General features: G+C 43.2%; 1 protein-coding gene across 1 annotated transcript in view; it reads right to left on the reverse strand.

Annotated features, from left to right (window-relative positions):
- Nucleotides 1–19,258, reverse strand: part of LOC138796612 (complexin-4-like) — a 29,690-nt gene extending 10,432 nt beyond the window's left edge. The window contains exons 1-2 of the mRNA XM_069976222.1: nt 19,086–19,258; nt 18,843–18,930 (exon numbers count right to left, since the gene is read on the reverse strand). Coding sequence (XP_069832323.1) covers nt 18,843–18,930; nt 19,086–19,258 — 261 coding nt within the window. The remainder of the gene's footprint in view (nt 1–18,842; nt 18,931–19,085) is intronic.
- Nucleotides 19,259–19,316: the final 58 nt, after the last annotated feature.

The following is a 19,316-nucleotide window of genomic DNA, read 5'->3' on the forward strand; positions in this document are numbered from 1 at the left end:
ACAATTCGTAAAAATGAGGGATGTTTCTCAGTTCCGAATAAGCTTATTGAAAGAATTAGGACTCAGAGTATAGAAAAAAAAGGGTTAACATTACTGTATAATAATTTAAGACAAGAGCAGGAACAGAGTAAGAGAAGCAAAATTAAATGGGAGGTAGAACTAGGTCGGATTGAGGAAAATCAATGGGAGAATATAGTAAAAAATATGAAGAGGGTTTCAATATCTATGGATTTCCAAATAATACAGTTCAAAATTCTACATAGGTTATATTACACCCCAAGTTTTTTGTATAGGATAAAAAAAAGGGTAACTGATGAATGCCCTAAATGCGGTTCTGGGGAGGCTGGATTCTTGCATATGTTCTGGGAATGTATAGAGTTAAGAAATTTTTGGCTACAGGTCCAGGAGTATATTCCGAAATATACCGGTGTGCTTGTGGAGCTGGAGCCAAAGTTAAGTATTTTGGGAGATACCTTGGAGGTGAAGGCAAATAGAAAAACAAAACAGAAAATAATAAGGTTATTGTTTTATGCTAGACTAATCATAACCAGAAGATGGATGGCCCCTGATGTTCCAAACATCAAAGAATGGGAAAATTGTGTGTTAAGATATGAGAAATCCTATATTTGATGAATTTGTTGTATAGTACTCTCTTGGCAAGGGGATGGGAGGGGGGGATGGGAGGGGGGGATAGGAGGGGGGGGGGGGGGACAGAGGGAAATCTTTGTTTATATCTTTGGTCATTTTTTTTTGTAAGGTATTTGTGATGTACGGGGGAAAAGTGTTGGTGTATTTGTTTGTAATGAATTTTTTATATGTAGAAAAAGGAAATGGAAAAATAAAAAATTTTGAATAATAAAGGAAAAAAAAAAAAAAAAAAAAAAAAAAGGTATAAATTTGTTTGAACCTATGGTTTAGCACTGCTGGGTTCTCTACCTTGCTCCATTCTAGTTTCATCATTTGTTGGACATAGTCCTCCACCTTAAATGCTCTAGTGCCTGTAGAGGTAGAGGGAGCATCAGGGTCATTTAGGTGCATCTCAGTTAGAACAGCCTTAAATTCTATTAAGTGTGCGCTCAGTAGCTTCATAGCAGGTGGGGACTGGCTGCAATCAGCAGTCAGGTCCTCGCCATTAATGGTATTATTGGCAATATTGGTCTCAGTATATAGGATTTGGTTAGTAACAGTATGACGGTAATATTTATTGTGATAATATTTATTATATACTGGTATTGGAAATATTAGTCTTGATATATATATATATATATATATATATATACACACCAATAGCATTGCTTGGTCAAGGAAGAGGAGGAGGGGCCCAAGTTGACCTCTTGCACCAGGGCCCAAGAGACATTAGCTACGCCCCTGGGTTGGAGAGAGTGTATATGTAATGGAGTATGGTGGCGCTTTTGAATTGTTCATTAAATATTTCCATGTCCACAGTAGTGGAAACACCCTATGTGTTGTCCTCCTAATGACAGGGAGTTAGCAGATGGCACTATAGTAACTCTAGCCCTCTGCTGAATCAGTAAATTGATCCAGAGGCTCAGTACCAGTATGAACTGATAGCTTCTAATGAAACCTTTCATCATCTAATAGCCTTAATGAACCTCCAAAGTTCCTATAGGCTTCTAATGTCAATATGTTGAAACAATGAGACACATTTATTGGAAATTGTTTGGCCTTTTCTGATCCTTGTCCTTATCCTCCTCCTTATCATCTTTTAACATTATCTTTAAAGTGACTCTGTACCCACAATCTGACCCCCCCCCCCCCCAAACCACTTATACCTTCGGATAGCTGCTTTTGATCCAAGATCTGTCCTGGGGTCCGTTTGACAGGTGATGCAGTTATTGCCCTAAAAAAAACAACTTTTAAACTTGCCGCCCCGTGCCCAAGGGGAGTATCCATGCCCTAACTTTGCACCACCCCTCTGTCCCTCCTCACCACCCTCTTCATCATTAGGAATGGAACCATGGAACCACTGGAACATTTTCTCCTGTCTGAACATTGCACAGGTGCCTTAACGATCCAGCCCATGTGCCGTCTTTACATAGCTGAGGAATAGGAGACAATCTGCCTGGAGCATTACTAATGATGAGGAGGGCAGGGAGGAGCGACAGAGAGGTTTTGCCAGCCTAATGCTTACACAATCTAAGCCCCGGCCGTTGGGCACGGGGCTGCCAGTTTAAAAGTTGTTTTTTAGGACAATATCTGCATCACCTGCCGAACTGACCCTAGGACAGATCTTGGATTAAAAGCAGCTATCCGAAGGTACAAATGGTTTGGGGGGGTTAGATTGTGGGTACAGAGTCGCTTTAAAGTGTGGTAAAACTGAGACAATGTCAATAAATTCCAAGTACCATATCTTTTCTTTAAAGGGAATATGTCGCCTATCATTTCCTTTTCTGATTTGAGTCTAAAGGTCCATTTACACAGAAAGATTATCTGCCAAAGATTTGAAGCCAAAGCCAGAAACAGACTATAAACAGACATCAGGTCATAAAGAAAAGCCTGAGATTTCTCCTCTCTTCAAATCCATTCCTGGCTTTGGCTTCAAATATTTGACAAATAATCTGTCAGATAATCTTTCTGTGTAAATGGATGCTAATAGTAAAACATGTTGTTTTCTATTATGTTTTTATTTTCTGATTGCAGTTTGTAATTTTTCTATTTGTACATCATTATGTGGGCTACCATCTTTCCCAAGGCTTTTTTAGCAGCATTTAGTGACATGCTTTACGGCAAGATTCATTAACATACATGACAATAGACTTCTGTGAATGTGAAACATTACTGAGCACACTCTGACCTTTGAATAGTTCATTTCACAGAGAGCTGCTATTGTCTCTTCTATCTACTGGTGTCACATGTTGCTGTAATACTTTACAGATCACTTTACAGCAGCCTACTCTTGTCACACAGATACAACAGGAAGTCTCAGCTGAGTTTTAGCCCCAATGGTGAGAATGAAAACTGCAAAATCTCAGGACTATATTATAATACAGAGAGATAAATATAAAATTAGAAAAAACATCACCAAAAAGTGTTAAATAAGTATCCCCTCTTCTGCTGCTACACTCTCCTGAGTACGGAGGCGGATGGTAGAGGAACCCGGCTCTAAGGCACCTTTCTCCGGCAGGCATGTCTGCTCCATCGGCCAGCATCTTGCAATGTTATCCCCAGCTCATCTTGTCCCAACCTCTGCGTTGAACAAATTAGCTCATCTTCCACATCACATCCTGCCCCTTGACCCATTGCGCCTCTCTGGTCACCAATTGGCTCCTAACATGGCACCGCCTCTTCTGCAAAGCAGCCGCAATTCTCCGCCTGAACTTGCTGCTTTTGATAACAGTTGGATATAGCTCCTCCATTTCTTTAAAGCTCTTCTTCTGTTTTCTCCTCAGGCTTCCCTCTCTTCAGGCTTGATATTCTCTGGTTGGCCGCACTGACAAGTGAAATGATGAATCCCACCATTTCACTTCTTATACTTTGAGTATTCTACCTTATGTGCCCGGAAACACCAATGAGAAGAGCTCCTGTGATATTCTGCCTGGATACCTGGATTCTTTGAGGAACAATCTTTATAAGGTTAGACCATTGACCCTCCTTTTTGTGTGTGAGTGTGTGAAGGAAGGGGGTTCAGGGGAAACCAAAATAACTTAACCTCTACTACTTAAACAACCCACACTAACTTCACTAACCTAAAAGGAAAGAAAGTGAGGGGGGTGCCAACACAGTTTTATGCAGCCCCTGCCCTAGGCACTTCACGGGAAACAGTGCCGACCTACCCATACATAATGAAACAGCGGTGGCAAATGGGTTCTTGGACACTGCAACTGCACAGACTCCTCGAAACCTCTTGCAGGACTCATTCCTCAGCCCCTCTGGCAGCACTGACCCCTTAAGGACCTTTGGCAGCACTGACCCCTTAACACTTAGGGAACACAGCCAGGTTTCATTTTTGCTCTTTTGTTTTCTCCTCCTTGTGTATATAAGGCCATAGCGCGTGCATTTTTCCACCTAGAGACCCAGATGAGCCCGTAATTTTTGCCTAAGATATGCCGTGAAACCTGAAAAAAATTATATGTGTGGTGAAATTGAAAAAAAAAAAAATCACAATTTATTTATTTTACGCCGTTCGCCCTAGGGTAAAACTGACTTGTTATACATGTTGCTCAAGTTAGTACAATTACAACGATATGTAACTTGTATAACTTTTATTTTATTTGATGGCTTTTAAAAAATGAAAACCTTTAAAAAAAAAATATGTTCCTTAAAATTGCTCTATTACCATGCTTATAACACTTTTATCCTTTGGTCTATGGGGCTATGTGAGTTGTCATTTTTTGCGCCATGATCTGTACTTTCTATTGGTACCTTGTTTGCGTATATGCGACTTTTCGATTGCTTTTGATTACAATTTTTCTAAATTTGATGCGACCAAAAATGCTCAGTTTTGCAATTTTGTGCGCTTACGCCGTTTACCATGCAAGATCGAGAATGTGATAGTTTTGTGTTTTGTTTTTTTTTAACCCAAATTTTTCTTTTTCTTTATCCTTTACAATTAAGTATCAAAAGACACATTAGTTTACATAAAAATTATAACAACTTACAGAACTGCAATACCCCCCCCCCCCATTCCCCATCCCCGGGCAGAAGGAGGGAAAAAAAACCCTCACATTAATCCTTAATTATTTTCAAGATCCCCCACTTTTACTTTCTTCAAGTATTTCCATGTCCGTTTGAATCTTCTAGCAGCCCTTTTGGAGACCCTTGATGCAATATTTTCATAGCTTTTAATTTTATCCCTCAAGTTACACCACTCCTCAACTGTGGGGGGTTTAGAATCCATCCAGTGCCTTTCAAGAATAACCTTAGCCACCCCCAACAGCTTAAGAATAAAGGTTCCCCCCCACCCCCACCCCCCATCATCAGCCACCCCCTCCCAGAATTATTTCCGATTCCGTCAAGTGGAGGATCTTTCCCAGACATCTCTCGGCATGGCCGAAAACTCTTGTCCAATATTATTTTAGTTCAGGGCATGACCAAAGTAGATGAAAATGATCTGCCTCAGCCTCCCCACACCTCATGCACCCCATTTGACCCCTATTCTAAAACCTGGCCAGTATTTTTGGAGTATAATACAACCAAAAGAAGATTTTAAAGTGGATTAACCTGTGTGACATCCCAACCGAGCTCTTACCTAAGTTCTTAATACTCAGTTCCCATATTTCTTGGGGGATTTGTCCCCGTGCCTTCTCCCATCTGTCCTTTGTTCTAGAGAGATGTGGAGCTTTAATTTCTAACACTTCTAAACTGTAAAATACCAAAATATGTGACTATCATTAATCTGACAATGTGCTTTTAGTACCTCAAAAGGCACAGGTTCCCCATTTACAAAAAACTGGTGAACATATCTAAGCCCCCTTATTTTCCAAAACCGTGCTATATCCCCTTTTAAAAACTCACCAAAATCTTTATTTCCCCCATAATAGTGAACATGACAAACTACCCTGAATACTGCATATTCTTTTCAATTTTTTCCAGGTTTTTCCATATAATCGTGAAGATGTGTACGGTGCATTTTTACTCTTTACCAATTCCCCAGACTCTAACCCTTCAAAAACACTTATGTCACTACCAAAATTAAAAATAAAATACTGTAGAATGGGGGAAGACATCCATCTCGCTATTCTCTGGGCTCCCACGGAAAGAAAGTAGAGCCCAAGATCCGGCATGGCTAACCCCCCTTCACCCTCTCTCCGGACCAAAGCTTGGTACCTCACCCTGACCTTCTTCCTGCCCCATATTAACCTATTGATCTGGGCTTCTATCTTTCTGAACCAATGCTCAGGGATCCATAAAGGGGACTCTTGTATGTAAAATAAAAATTGGGGAAGTAACACCATTTTTGCTATTGCTATCCTCTCTGCCATGCTCAGGGGGATTTTTAACCATACCTCAATTTTTCTATCTACTCTCTTCATTAATGGTCTGAGGTTCAATTCTAGATACTTACTAGCATCAGGAGATATCCTAACACCTAGGTAATCAATGCTCTTCTTTTTGTATTCAGAGGGTAGGAGTACTTTTCTCCTGTCATTACCCAGGGGAAGTGCAGAGGATTTCTCCCAATTGATGCTCAAGCCAGAAAACTGCGCAAAATTCCCAACCAGATTCATGAGGAGGGGGACACTCCGTTGCGGATTTTTGACAAACAGCAGTATATCATCTGCGTAAAGCCGCTGCTTACCGCTACCTCCTTCCAACCCAAATCCTTGAAAAACCTCCTCCTGACTAATCTTCTGGGCTAAAGGCTCGATATACAAATCAAATAATAGAGGGAAAAGGGGACACCCCTGCCAGGTGCCCCTTGAAAGTGGGATATTCTCTGTGCATTTACCATTCAAAATAATTTTGGCTAATGCATAAAGCATTTTTACCCAGCTGATAAAATTATCTCCCAGGCTAAAGGTTCTCAAAACTTCCCAGAGATACCCCCATTCCACCCTGTCGAACGCCTTCATGGCATCTAACGAGAGGATGGAATGGGGGGTCTCATCGCCCACCTGAATAGTTGCATAGGCTATATGTATATTGTTAAAAATGGAGCGCCCAGGGATGAATCCTACTTGCTCCTTCCCTACCAAATCTGGAGCGACCTTGGCAAGTCTCTTTGCCAGCACTTTTGCTATAATTTTAAAATCTGTGTTAAGCAAAGATATCGGGCGGTAGGATTCTATTTTTTGTGGATCCTTTCCTTTTTTGGGGATGAGAACAATGTTAGCTTCGTACATGGAGGCCGGGAGTGTCCCCTTAACACAGGATTCATTAAATTCAGTAATATAGGCAAGAGGACATCCCCAAACTCCCTGTAGACCTCAAATGGAATACCATCCGACCCAGGGGTGGTAGATCCTACACTCGAAAGGGCTTTTCTTAACTCCTCTATGGTGATCTGTACATTCAAAGATATTTCTCTCCTCACCTTCACGACGGCACCACAGGAGTTAACTCTTGCCCTAGGGACAGGAAAAGCACACAGCGAGAGGTTAAAAGCCCCTCCCCTTCCCCTAGACACCAGTGCTTTTCCTGTCCCTGAAGGGCAGGCACGAGAGGTGTGGGGGATCCGTCGGAAGGTGAAGAGATCCCCTTGAAGAAAAAATTCCCCCCTTACCAGAGGGATCGATCGGGTTCATCCCCTTCCTTCCCTGGAGGCAGCTGGTGGGGGTAGGGGGAGGCCCGCTCGCGCGCCATCCTCCGGTGACGGGACGAGCGGGGATTGCGGGGCCGCGGTCTTCAGCTCTCCCCGGCGGCGACTCGTCCAGGTCGGGCTCCGGTAAGTGCGGCCTTCTCTGCGTTCGCCGCGGCCTACTTCCGGTTACGGCTAGTTCCGCCGGAAGTGGGGCACGGAGTCCGACGTACGTCCCCACGTGACGTAACGTGGCGCGCTGACGTCACATGCCGGAAGCGGATGCTCCGACCGCCGACAGAAACGCCGGGCCATGATTCTAAAGTACTCTGTTCATGTCTAGGAGAAAGAAGCCACTCAGAAAGAGAAGGAGAAATCCAGACCTCCTCCCCCACCTGCAAGGAGATGTCTTAATTGCAACACTAGATTACCATCATCATTTAAACGGAACATCTGCACATCTTGCATAAATGAATTTATAAAAGAGGATAGATCATCTTTTCTGTCTGATATAAGGCAAATGATCAAAGATGAGATCAAAGGTTCTAATCCAGTCACTCAGCTGGTGGCTATTGCTCCTGCTCCAGAACCAATAATAAATCCTCTCCCTCCTCCGCGGGTTGATCCTCCTGCTCCCCCAGTTGAAATCACTCCTGCATTGGTGGTTCCAGGATGTTTGGGATCCTCAGTGTCTTCTATTACATCTAAAAGACACAGGTCTCCCTCTTCCTCCTCAATATCTGAACCGGAATCAGGCCAGGTTTCTGATTCTGGGGTTCGATCTGAGGCTTCGGACACCCAAGAATCAAGGAAAAAGTATTTCTTTCCTTCTGATCGGATTTCCCCTTTACTAAAAGCAGTCAGAACTGCATTAAGTATCGAGGAAAAGGAGGAGGAGATCTCGGCCGCAGACCAATTATTTGCGGGTCTTAAGGCAAAGAAGAAATTGGGTTTTCCCATTCATAAAACCATAAAAGAACTAATTTCTGATGAATGGAAAAACCCGAGAAGAGGATGTCAGTTCCCTCAGATATCAGGCGACGTCTTCCCTTTGATTCTGAGGAAACTGAGGAATGGGAGGTCCCTCTGGTGGACGCCCAGGTGGCGAAGTCTCAAAAAGACTATTATTTCATTTGAGGACTTCACACAACTTCGCGATCCTATGGATCGAAAAGCAGAGAGCTTATTGAAAAAGTCATGAGAGACAGTGACTTTTTCAATCAAAAACAATATAGCCGCTACCTGTGTGGCCAGAGCATCACATGTATGGGTCAATCAATTAGAAGAACATCTGAGGAGTAATACCTTTAAGAGATAAAATTATTGACTCCCTTCCTCTCTTAAAAGATGCCATTGGGTTCTTAGCAGATGCCTCAGCCGAGGCTATACGGGTCGCTGCCAAAGATGGAGCCCTAATTAACTCGGCCCGAAGGGCCTTGTGGCTGGAAGATTGGAAGGGAGATAATATCTCCAAATCCAAACTTTGTGGATTGCCCTTTGAGGGTAAATATGTTTTTGGGTCAGCCTTGGATAAGCTTCTAGAAAAATCATCCGACAAGAAAAAGGCTCTCCCAGAGGAGAAAACCCAAAAGAAACAGGAGCAGACTCAACATCCTAAATATCAGGACAAATATAAAGGGAAATCAAAAAGAGGCCGTTGGAGCTATTCCAAAGGGGGCAAAAATTCTAATATTTTTTTCAAACCCCGTGATGGAAAGGACAAACAATGACATAGCTCCAGTCGGGGGGAGACTGTCCAAGTTTTGGGAGTCTTGGACAGAGATCACAAAAAATCAATGGATTATAGATGTAATCCGAGAAGGGTACAGGATAGAATTTATCCAATCTCCTCCCGAAAAGTTCAGAATCTCCCAACAATCCTCTCTATCCCTTCAGTTGGAACTTAGTCAAAGTGTGAGGAACTTGATAAGCTCCAATGTAGTGATCCCGGTCCCAGTGAAGCAACTAGGGAGGGGACACTACTCAAATCTATTCTTAGTTCCCAAGCCCAATGGGACCTACAGACTAATCATCAACCTAAAACCTGTAAACAAATATGTGAGATACAGGAGGTTCAAGATGGAGTCAATAAAGAGTACAACTCCACTAATCCCAACAGGCGCCATGATGGCGTCAATCGACTTAAGAGACGCGTATTACCATGTCCCGATACATCCATCCTCCCAAAAATGCCTAAGGTTTGCCATCAAGATGGATGGGAGGGTACAACACTTTCAGTTCTGTGCCCTTCCTTTCGGGATCTCGTCAGCTCCACGCATATTCACCTGCATCATGAGCGAGGTCATTTCCTATCTACATCTGCAGGGTATCAACGTGATTGCCTACCTAGACGATCTTCTTCTAGTGGCAAACTCTTCACGGAAGCTTCTAGAGGATCTATCTCTTACCAGGAACCTCCTTCTCTCGCTGGGATGGTTCCTGAATGACAAAAAATCAGACCTCAACCCAGGTACAGAAAAAATCTTCCTGGGAATTCTTCTAAACTCAGAGAAACAGATATCTTTTCTTCCATCAGAGAAAGAGGTCGCCATCATGGGAAAGATAAAATTGTTCCGCAGGAAGGGAGCATGTCGTATCAGGGAAACCATGTCAATTCTGGGGTCAATGACCGCAGGCATTCCAGCAGTACCATGGTGCCAGGCACACTCCAGACCTCTGCAATTCCAAATTCTCTCATCTTGGAACAAACAGAAGTGGGGGCTAGACAAGATAATGAAGATTCCGTTATCAGTCCGTCACTCTCTGAACTGGTGGTTAGACCCAGTCAATCTGAGGAAAGGTGTTCATTGGAACCCAGTTCCAAAGAAGATTCTTACCACAGACGCAAGCATGTCAGGTTGGGGTGTGAAGGTGGACTCTTTTCTATACCAGGGCACTTGGTCTCAGGAAACAGCCGGAAGATCATCCAACTACAGGGAACTCCTTGCGGTATGGATGTCTTTGCAACAGGCCAAAGATACCTTGCAGAGATCTCATCTTCATGTCCTCTCGGACAATATAACAGTGGTTGCGCACCTAAGACACCAAGGGAGCACGAAACAAAACTCCCTCCGATATATCTCGGACAAGATATTCCGGTGGGCGGAAGAGAACCTCCTCTCAATTACAGCCACTCATCTCCGGGGAATAGAAAATTCCCAGGCAGATTATTTGAGCAGGCATGTCCTATTGCCGGGGGAATGGAGCCTGAAGGATTCAGTCTTCAAAATGATTACGGAGGAGTGGGGCTCACCACAGGTGGACCTCTTTGCGAACCACAGGAACAAGAAGACAAAGAACTTCTTCTCCCTTCAACCAATTGGGAAAACATTAGGAATAGACGCACTAGCTCACCCCTGGACATTCAACCTGGCCTATGGGTTCCCACCTGTTCCCCTAATACCCAAGGTACTACAAAAGATCCTAAAGGAAGAGGTGACAGTAATATTAATAGTCCAATTCTGGCCCAAAAGAGCCTGGTTTGGGATACTGAAGAAGATGGCCCTGGAACCTCCTCTGCTTCTGCCGTCAGACCCAGACCTTCTACATCAGGGTCCACTTCTCCACCCAGGACTTGCGAATCTAAAACTTTCAGCATGGATCCTGAACGGGAGATGCTTAGATGCTTATCGGCAATCTATGATTCCAAAATTGCTGACAACAGATGGGTGAAAAGGTTTATGAGAAGTGCAGTCAGACAGAATCCTCCTATAAAAAATTTACTTCCCCCCTGGGACTTAAACATTGTACTTAAAGTTCTGACTCAACGTCCCTTCGAGCCATTATCAGAGTGTGACCTAAAATTTCTATCATACAAAGTCGCTTTTCTTGTAGCAATTGTGTCAGCAAGACAAGTAGGAGAGATGCAGGCATTTACTATTAGAGAACCCTACTGCCTGATCCAGGAAGACAGAGTTATCTTAAAAACAGATCCAAATTTCTTACCGAAGGTAGTAACGTCTTTTCACAGATCTCAAGACGTTGTTCTTCCCTCCTTTTGTTCTTCACCAAAAACTGACCTGGAACAAAAGTTCCATTCCCTTGATGTAAGAAGAGCAGTCTTACATTACCTCAAAGTATGTGAACCTTGGAGGAAAGATCAATCACTTTTTATTTAGTTCCAAGGGAAAAACAAGGGCAAAAAAGTGTCAAAGAGCGTGTTAGCCCGCTGGATAAAAAACGCTATAATTGAAGCCTATAGTCTTCAGAATTTACCATCCCCATTGCTGGTCAAAGCCCATTCCACCAGGGCTATAGCAACAACATGGGCAGAGAAGGCATGTGCATCTATTGAACAGATCTGCAGAGCAGCCACCTGGTCTACTCCACATACCTTCACAAGACACTACCGGCTACAGCTACAACGCAACGAAGACCTTGCGTTTGGTAGGAAAGTTCTACAAGCTGTGGTCCCTCCCTAAGGTAATTTGTTGGTATTACTCCTGTGGTGCCGTCGTGAAGGTGAGGAGAGAAAGACGTATTAGTCTTACCGGTAAGACGGTTTATCCGAAACCTTCACGACGGCACCAACATCCCCCCCTGTATTGTATGTTGTATTAATGTACGATACTCACGTGGTGCTAAGACTTGGTTATAATGCACTGGTGTCTAGGGGAAGGGGAGGGGCTTTTAACCTCTTGCTGTGTTCTTTTCCTGTCCCTAGGGCAAAAGTTAACTCCTGTGGTGCCGTCGTGAAGGTTTCGGAGAAACCGTCTTACCGGTAAGACTAATACGTCTTTTTGGTCCTCCGTAACTCGGGGTAGATTGCATCCCACCAGAAAGTCTGCACCCCTATCTTCCCTCTTTCCACATTCTGAACTATATAAATTTGAGTGGAAATCATAGGCTACTTTCTTTATCTGATCTATATCATTCACCAGATTCCCCTGGGCATCCCAAATTGCTGCAATGTAGTTATTATCTTTTTGGGCACTTATAATATTAGCTAATAACTTTCCAGTCCTCCTTCCTTCTACAAAGTTACGCTCTCCTGCAAAAAAGTTCTTATGTTGGGCTTTTTCTATTAGAAACCTACCATATTCATCTTGGGCTTGCTGCAAGCTATCTAATCTGAGGGTCGTTGAACCCTTTGCTACTTCATCTTCCACTTTGCTAATTGTGTTTCTTAGTTGTTGCTCCTGAATCCTAAAGCTCTTCTTCTTTACTCTAACTTCTCTACAGAGAGTGCCTTTTAGGAATGCCTTAAGTGCATCCCAAACATAATGGATTCCAATACACCCTGTATTCACTCTCCAAAAGAATTCTAACTCAGCTATGATAGATTTTCTCTTATCAATGATCCTTAACCAGTGAGGGTTGAAACGGAAGGGCCCCCTTGCGCATATAGCCTTCGGGGACACCCCTACTCCAACCGCCATAGGGGAATGATCAGAGATAGATCTACCTTCATATGACATTTTACAGATAAACTTGAGTGCTATATCATTACACAGAGTAAGATCGATCCGAGACGTGGACCTATGAGAAGAATTAAAACAAGAAAACACAGGCTTGCTAGCATGTAAACTCCTCCAGACATCCCTCCACCCTATCTCTTCAAAGAATCTAGACAGGGGAGTTGTGCCCCCGCTAGACCCTTGTTGGTTCCCCCTTCTATCTAAAACAGGATTGATCACCCTATTGAAGTTCCTGCTTATTATTAGCGGAAGGTCTTCTATCCCCTGAAGGAACTTCACTAATTCGAACAAAGTTTGCAGAGAGAAAGGGGGAGGAACATAAAAGAACGCCAGTACCATTTGCCTGGAGTATATATTGCAATGTAGAAAGATATAGCGACCCCTATCATCCAATTTTTCCCTTATAAGTTTAAAAGGTATTTTATTATGCACTAACACATAGATCCCAGATGAACAGTTAGAGTAACATGCATGAAATTCCAGTCCTGCCCATTAACGGCTAAGTCTACCAGACGTTTTCTCCGTACAGTGGGTTTCCAACAGACAAATAACTGCCAGAAGGTGCAGACGAACCACGTCAAACACCGCCGTTCTCTTTGTCCGCACCCCAGATCCTCTGATGTTCCAACATAGTATACTAAAACTCATCTAAGTGGAGAAACGGAGAAGGAAAAAAAAAACACCCCAAAATTCCCCTGCCCGGCACTAGCCTGAACTCCAGGGGTGCATGTCAAGTATTATCCCTTCTAAAAACCCTCAGTCTCTAACCATATGCCTGCATCCTGAGCATTGGAAAAAACCTCGGAGTCCTTATCCACCACCCGCAACCTTCCGGGGAACAGCAAGGAAAATGGAATTTTGGTGCAGACCAGTCTCTTTTTCACCTCCTTGTATGACATCCTCATCCTCTGCGTGTCTTTAGCATAATCCGGAAACTGGGAAACCTTAGCCTCATTATATAAAATTGTCTCTTTCAGCCTGACCGCCTTCAAGATTTTATCTCTGTCCCCCGAGCACATCATCTTTATTATCATAGTCTTAGGGGGAGAGCCCGGTGGGAATTGTTTTGAAGGAACCTAGTGCGCTTTCTCAATTGGGAAGAGCCTAGACAAGTCATTAAATGTCTCTACAATCCATTTCTGACAGAATATCATTGCATCCCCCTCTTCCACTCCCTCAGAGAGACCCAATATCCTAATATTTGATCTCCCTGAGCTGTCCTCCAAATCATTAACTTTATTCTGGGTACGAGTAAGATCTTTCTGCATCCCCTCCATTTTAGAATTAAGCTCTAGCATCTTTGTTTCCAGAGGGGCCACCGACTTCTCCACTTCCATCACTTGACCACGGATTATACCTAACTCGTCTCTAATAATCATCCTTTCTGATGATACAGTTCCAACCTGAGAGGTAAGATTGGTTATAGATTTTTTACAGTTCAGCACCTCCTATAGCAGTGCTTCTTAATTCCAGTAGGCGAGCCTTATCTCACCTGTGAAATACTAAACAAATCCTCAAAACATGACCTGTTGGTGAGGCCTGAGGACTGGAAATGAGAAGCACTGTCCTATAGTATGCTCTGTAGCACCTCCCTTGGGTTGAGATCTCCCTCCTCCTCCACATCCCCACCTCTCCATTAGGGAAGAGAACTGAGAGGCAGCTCCCTATGCGGCTTTCCTTTCAGATGGGGGGGGGGGGGGGTGTCGCCCTCCCTTCCACAATTTTGGAGGGAGTTGGTGATTTTAAATTTTTTTCCAACATCTGTCCTTTAGGGGTGGATGCCACCGAGGATTTTTTAAAGGTGCTTTTCAACGGCATTATTCCCAAGGAGTAATTGTAACCGCCCACTATGAGCTTTAACCAGAGCTTTTAACTTTTCCAGTACTCCGTGACTGCAAATAAGACAAGGAGGGGATCCCTGTAAATATCCATCAGGGGGTAACAAACGCCATATGTACAGTTTAAAAAGAATTCACTTTTGCTCCTCCCACACTTATATTGGACACAAAGTTCCACCATTCATACCTTTCACAGCTTAGAATTACATTGACTCACTATGCACTGAGAGTCAATATCAACGGGGTGTCTTCTCCCAACACCTACAGTGTCCCAAGCTGACCCACCAACCGGCTAGGTCACCTCTCCTGTATATCTCTTCAATCACAGTGCTCTAAAAAAAAAAAAAGGCTGCTGTCAGGAGGGGGGACATACCATTAATCTCAGTTAGTATAGGTGCCTTCAGGGTGCACTTACAGAAGCCCGGGCCCCTGGAGGGACACATGACACTCCCCCCTCGACCCCCCGCCCCCCCCTAGCACCCTGGAGAAGAGGGGTCGGAAGCAGAGGAGGCCGGGAGCCCACCCCAACAGCCACACCGGCGGGCCGCGCCCCCACACCCCACACCCCACTCCAGAAGGCAACAACAAACTGTCCTCCAACATGTTGGGCAGTCCTTAGTGTATCACATGTAGAGCAGCGTCCATGTCAGGGCTCTTAGTCCATCCGCCGACTCAGCTGTCTATGGAGAGAGCTTCTCCCCCTTCTTTTATCCGCCTTGTTGCTCACATAATACTCTCGACCGCGCGCCCCTGTGGTCACGTGCCCGGAAAAGCCCGAGCTCCGATCTATTTTACTTGGAGGACGATTAGACCATCTGAGCCAGGGGAGATGCCTGCCACGGAGCTCCCTCTCCCACGTCACGTCTCATCCTATCAGCAACCACAGAGCCGCCTGCATCACAGCCAGATCCCAAGCCGAGGAGGTATTCGGAGAGGGGTGGGAGAGAGGTGGGAAGGGAGGTGGGGAGGAAGGAGCCACGTCTTCACGTAATGACGTTCTGACCTCCCTAGGAGAATGTGATAGTTTATTAGTTCTGGCGATTACGCACGCGGCGATACCAAATATGTTTGTTTATTTATTTATGTATTTTTTTATAAAATGGGGAAAGGGGGGTTATTCAAACTTTTATTAGGGGAGGGGACTTTTTATTAACCCCTTAGGACAGAGCCAACTTGCATTTTTGCATTTTCCATTTTTCCCAGGCTTATAGAGCTTTTATCCTTTGGTCTATGGGGCTGTGTCAGGTGTCATTTTTTGCTCCATGATGTGTTCTTTCTGTCGGTATTCGACTTTTTGATTGCTTTTTATTACAATTTTTCTGGATTTGATGCGACCAAACAATGCGCAAATTTGCACTTTGGGATTTTTTGGCGCTTACGCAGTTTACCGTTTAGTTCAGGCGATTACGCACGCTGCGATACCAAACATGTTTGTTTGTTTATTTATTTATTTTTATTTTTTACATTAACCTCTCACCCCCATTCTAAGGGATAAAATATTGAATTTTAGTATCAAACTTTGTTAATTTCTTAAGCTCAATAAATTTACTAAGTACAAAATCTTGGAGGCTTGTCTAGCCAGTGATTAGAAAATCAGAGACACAATATAAAACAAACAAAACAGAAATAAAGATCACAAATAGAGGCTATGTTCACACAGTGTATTTTTTATGACAATTAATGGATCCTGGAACCTAATGTAATCTTATAAATAAAATACGTTATAGATTAATACTAATATCAATAAGTACAAAATTATATCTCAGCCCTTTAAAGCTACTCTGTTCCCACAATCTACCCCCCCCCCCCCCCCCCCAAAAAAAAAAAAGAAAAGAAAAAGGTTGTACCATCAGATAGCTGCTTTCAATCTAAGCTCTGTCCTGGGGTCTGTTTGGCAATTGATGCAGTTATTGTCCAAAACAACCTTTAGGGTACATGTACACTACAGAATCCGCACAGATTCCACCGCTCGCCCCCTGCTGTCAGTGAGTGGGGGACCAGAGCCAGAGGGCATTTGGAGGAGCGCTGACAGGTAAGTATGGCTGCTTTACTTTTTACTAGTGCAATGTCCAGGAACCCTTGTGCCACTGCTGGGTTCCCCTTTAGTTCAGTTAGCACTTAGGCTATTTTGTATTGGGTTACCTATAAGTCCAACCAATGGTACGTTGAGTTACCTTAAGCTTTCCCACACCAACAGGGGATAAGCATAGTCTTAGCCCTTCAGTAAGGGCCCTATTCCACGGGACGATTATCGTTCAGATTATCGTTAAATCGTTCGAATCTGAACGATAATCGTTCGGTTGAAATGCAGTTAACGATTAACGACCGAACGAGAAATCGTTGATCGTTTAATAAGACCTGGACCTATTTTTATCGTTGCTTGTTCGCAAATCGTTCGCATTGAATAAGACATCGTTCGGTCGTTCTCAATAGATACGAACGCAATAGCGAATAAATAGCGAAGAGAAACGATCGCAAATACGATCATAAGTAACGATTATCGTTCCATGGAAATGAGTGAACGTTTTCAGGTCTTTCGCAATAGCGGTCGTTTGAGATCGTTAATCGTTAACGATTATCCAAACGATAATCGTCCCGTGGAATAGGGCCCTAAGGGTTGGTGTTTACTTTTGGGTCTCACTCAGTTAGTTAGTTCCTGCCTAGTCAACTACTGCTGTTCCAGAGAGAGAGCTTCCTTCAGGGCCTGGCCCTCATGGCTAGGTACCCAGACCTGCTAAAAGCTGCCTACAGGGTTGCCAAGGTAACAGATTTCTTCACAAGCTTCTACCAACAGAATTATGGTCTGCTAAACCCTAACAGGGGCAGCTACTACCTGTCTACATCTGGGGTCACCAGCTCTAATCAAGTATTCTTCAGGAAGTTCTTTAATGGACCATGACTATCTCCAGCATATTGGTTAGATTAAAGGTAAAGCCAAAGTACCTGCTAAACCTTGCTCAATCTCCTTGTGCAGTCTTGAGGGATTAGCTCCACCCGGATGTCTTGACCCAGAGCCCCATGTTCCTGGATCTGTGCTTTCTTCAGACAAGAGGCGGTACCATCTTTACTCTCTGTATAGAATATATCTCCTACTAAAAATCAAGTCACTAGAATTGTCCTGACGTTCTGTACTGCCTAGGCAGGTCCCTTGGTAGCCCCCTAGCCTCAACTACAAGTCAACTTACAAAAACTACTAAGAGACTTTGCCACTACAGTACCTTATCTAAAGTCAAAAACTGCCACGTCCCTATTACCAGTTCTTAAGAGAAAATGCTGGCAATCGATCTCAAGCATGAACTGCTTCATCTGAACTCCTGCCTAAGAATTACACTGTACAGTCACTTTAAGAACTTTTCAAGAAAAGTTGTATAAGTGTTTTGCACATCATGTTGTAAAACATAACATACTGTGCAAGACATTAGAAAGCGGCGCATTCAATTGCTGGTAAATACCGCTGGAGTTCTAATGTGTGAAATTCATACTCTTGCAAGGGGAAGGATTTTTCAATTTTTTTTGTAATGAAACTAATTACATCTCTGCTAATATAGTTAATGTCTTAGGACTCATCAAGTTATATATTTTTGCAAATATATTTATTTAGCAAACTTGCCTCTTGTTCCTGATATGCTTTTCTTCCCCTCCTATTGTTGACAGCTCGTTGTCTAGGTTACCGAACACCACTCTGCTGTAAAAGCAGTAGTCTGGCTGGTGTGTATGTAGTTTACATATATGTATGTGTATATATATATATATATATATATATATATATATATATATATATATATTATACAGTGTATATATACACTATGGGAGAAATGTATCAAAATGCACCCCTGGCATACGCCACAGAAAAGGGGCAGATTTACTCCTTTTCTATGGCATACGCCAGTCCTATCCCCCACTCGCCTGATTGGCCGACGCCTGATTTATCATGGCTCAAAGCTACACCTGCTCAGAAGCAGGTATAGATTTGGTGCACAATGCTTGCGCTAGGCACAGGGCTGGACGGTTTTACTGGGGCGTGTACCTCTTAGTAAAACAGTCCGGAAAACAGGGGGTCAGGTTTTATTTAACACTGGCATACTCATAAATCTGTCATGAAAGATGTCCCTCTATATTTCTATACATCTATATTATAGCTATATATACCAGCTAGACCACTGCTTTTAGAACAGAGCGGTGGTTAGTAACCTAGACAAAGAGCTGTCGCCAATGAGAGGTAAAGAGCAGCATATCACAAGAAAGAAACGAGTTTGCTAAATGATTGTATGTGCAAAACAATTTACCTTGATGTTCTATAGATATAATTGTTAGATGAGAATACCCCTTTAAATAAGAAAAATAAATAATAATAATAATAATAATAATAAAAAACATTGATTCTCCTACCTGTGGGAGTCTGTACTTGTCTCTCATGTGCATTCTGACTGCTGCTCGCTCTGCTTTCTTCTGTGCAAAGGCATGGTCCCTCTCTATCCTGTATACACAGAAACAAGAGAAGTTATCATGTAGAGAAAAGGCATTAATGTTATCATTTTGTGACTGCCTGATTACAAGTCTTTTGCTCTAAATATATTTTTAGCACAAACATGTACTTGCCAAGCACCTATATTTCCCAGTAAGAGCACTTACTGTTCTTCCACCAGCTGTCTTTGGTATTCCTCAAATTCTTCTCGTGTCATTCCTTTAGACTGTGCAGTTTCTTTTCCATCTGAATTTTCTGCTGACTCTGTTTCTCCTCCAAGATTATTCCCCAGATTTTTCATGGAAGATCCCATCATTGTTTTGAACATAAAGGAAGCCATAGTAGTTTATTATTAACTTTCTTTCTCTTTCTATGGTTGTTTACCCCAGGAGAAAGCA

The sequence above is a fragment of the Dendropsophus ebraccatus genome, chromosome 7 (genome assembly GCF_027789765.1).
Source record: "Dendropsophus ebraccatus isolate aDenEbr1 chromosome 7, aDenEbr1.pat, whole genome shotgun sequence".
Lineage (NCBI taxonomy): Eukaryota > Metazoa > Chordata > Amphibia > Anura > Hylidae > Dendropsophus > Dendropsophus ebraccatus.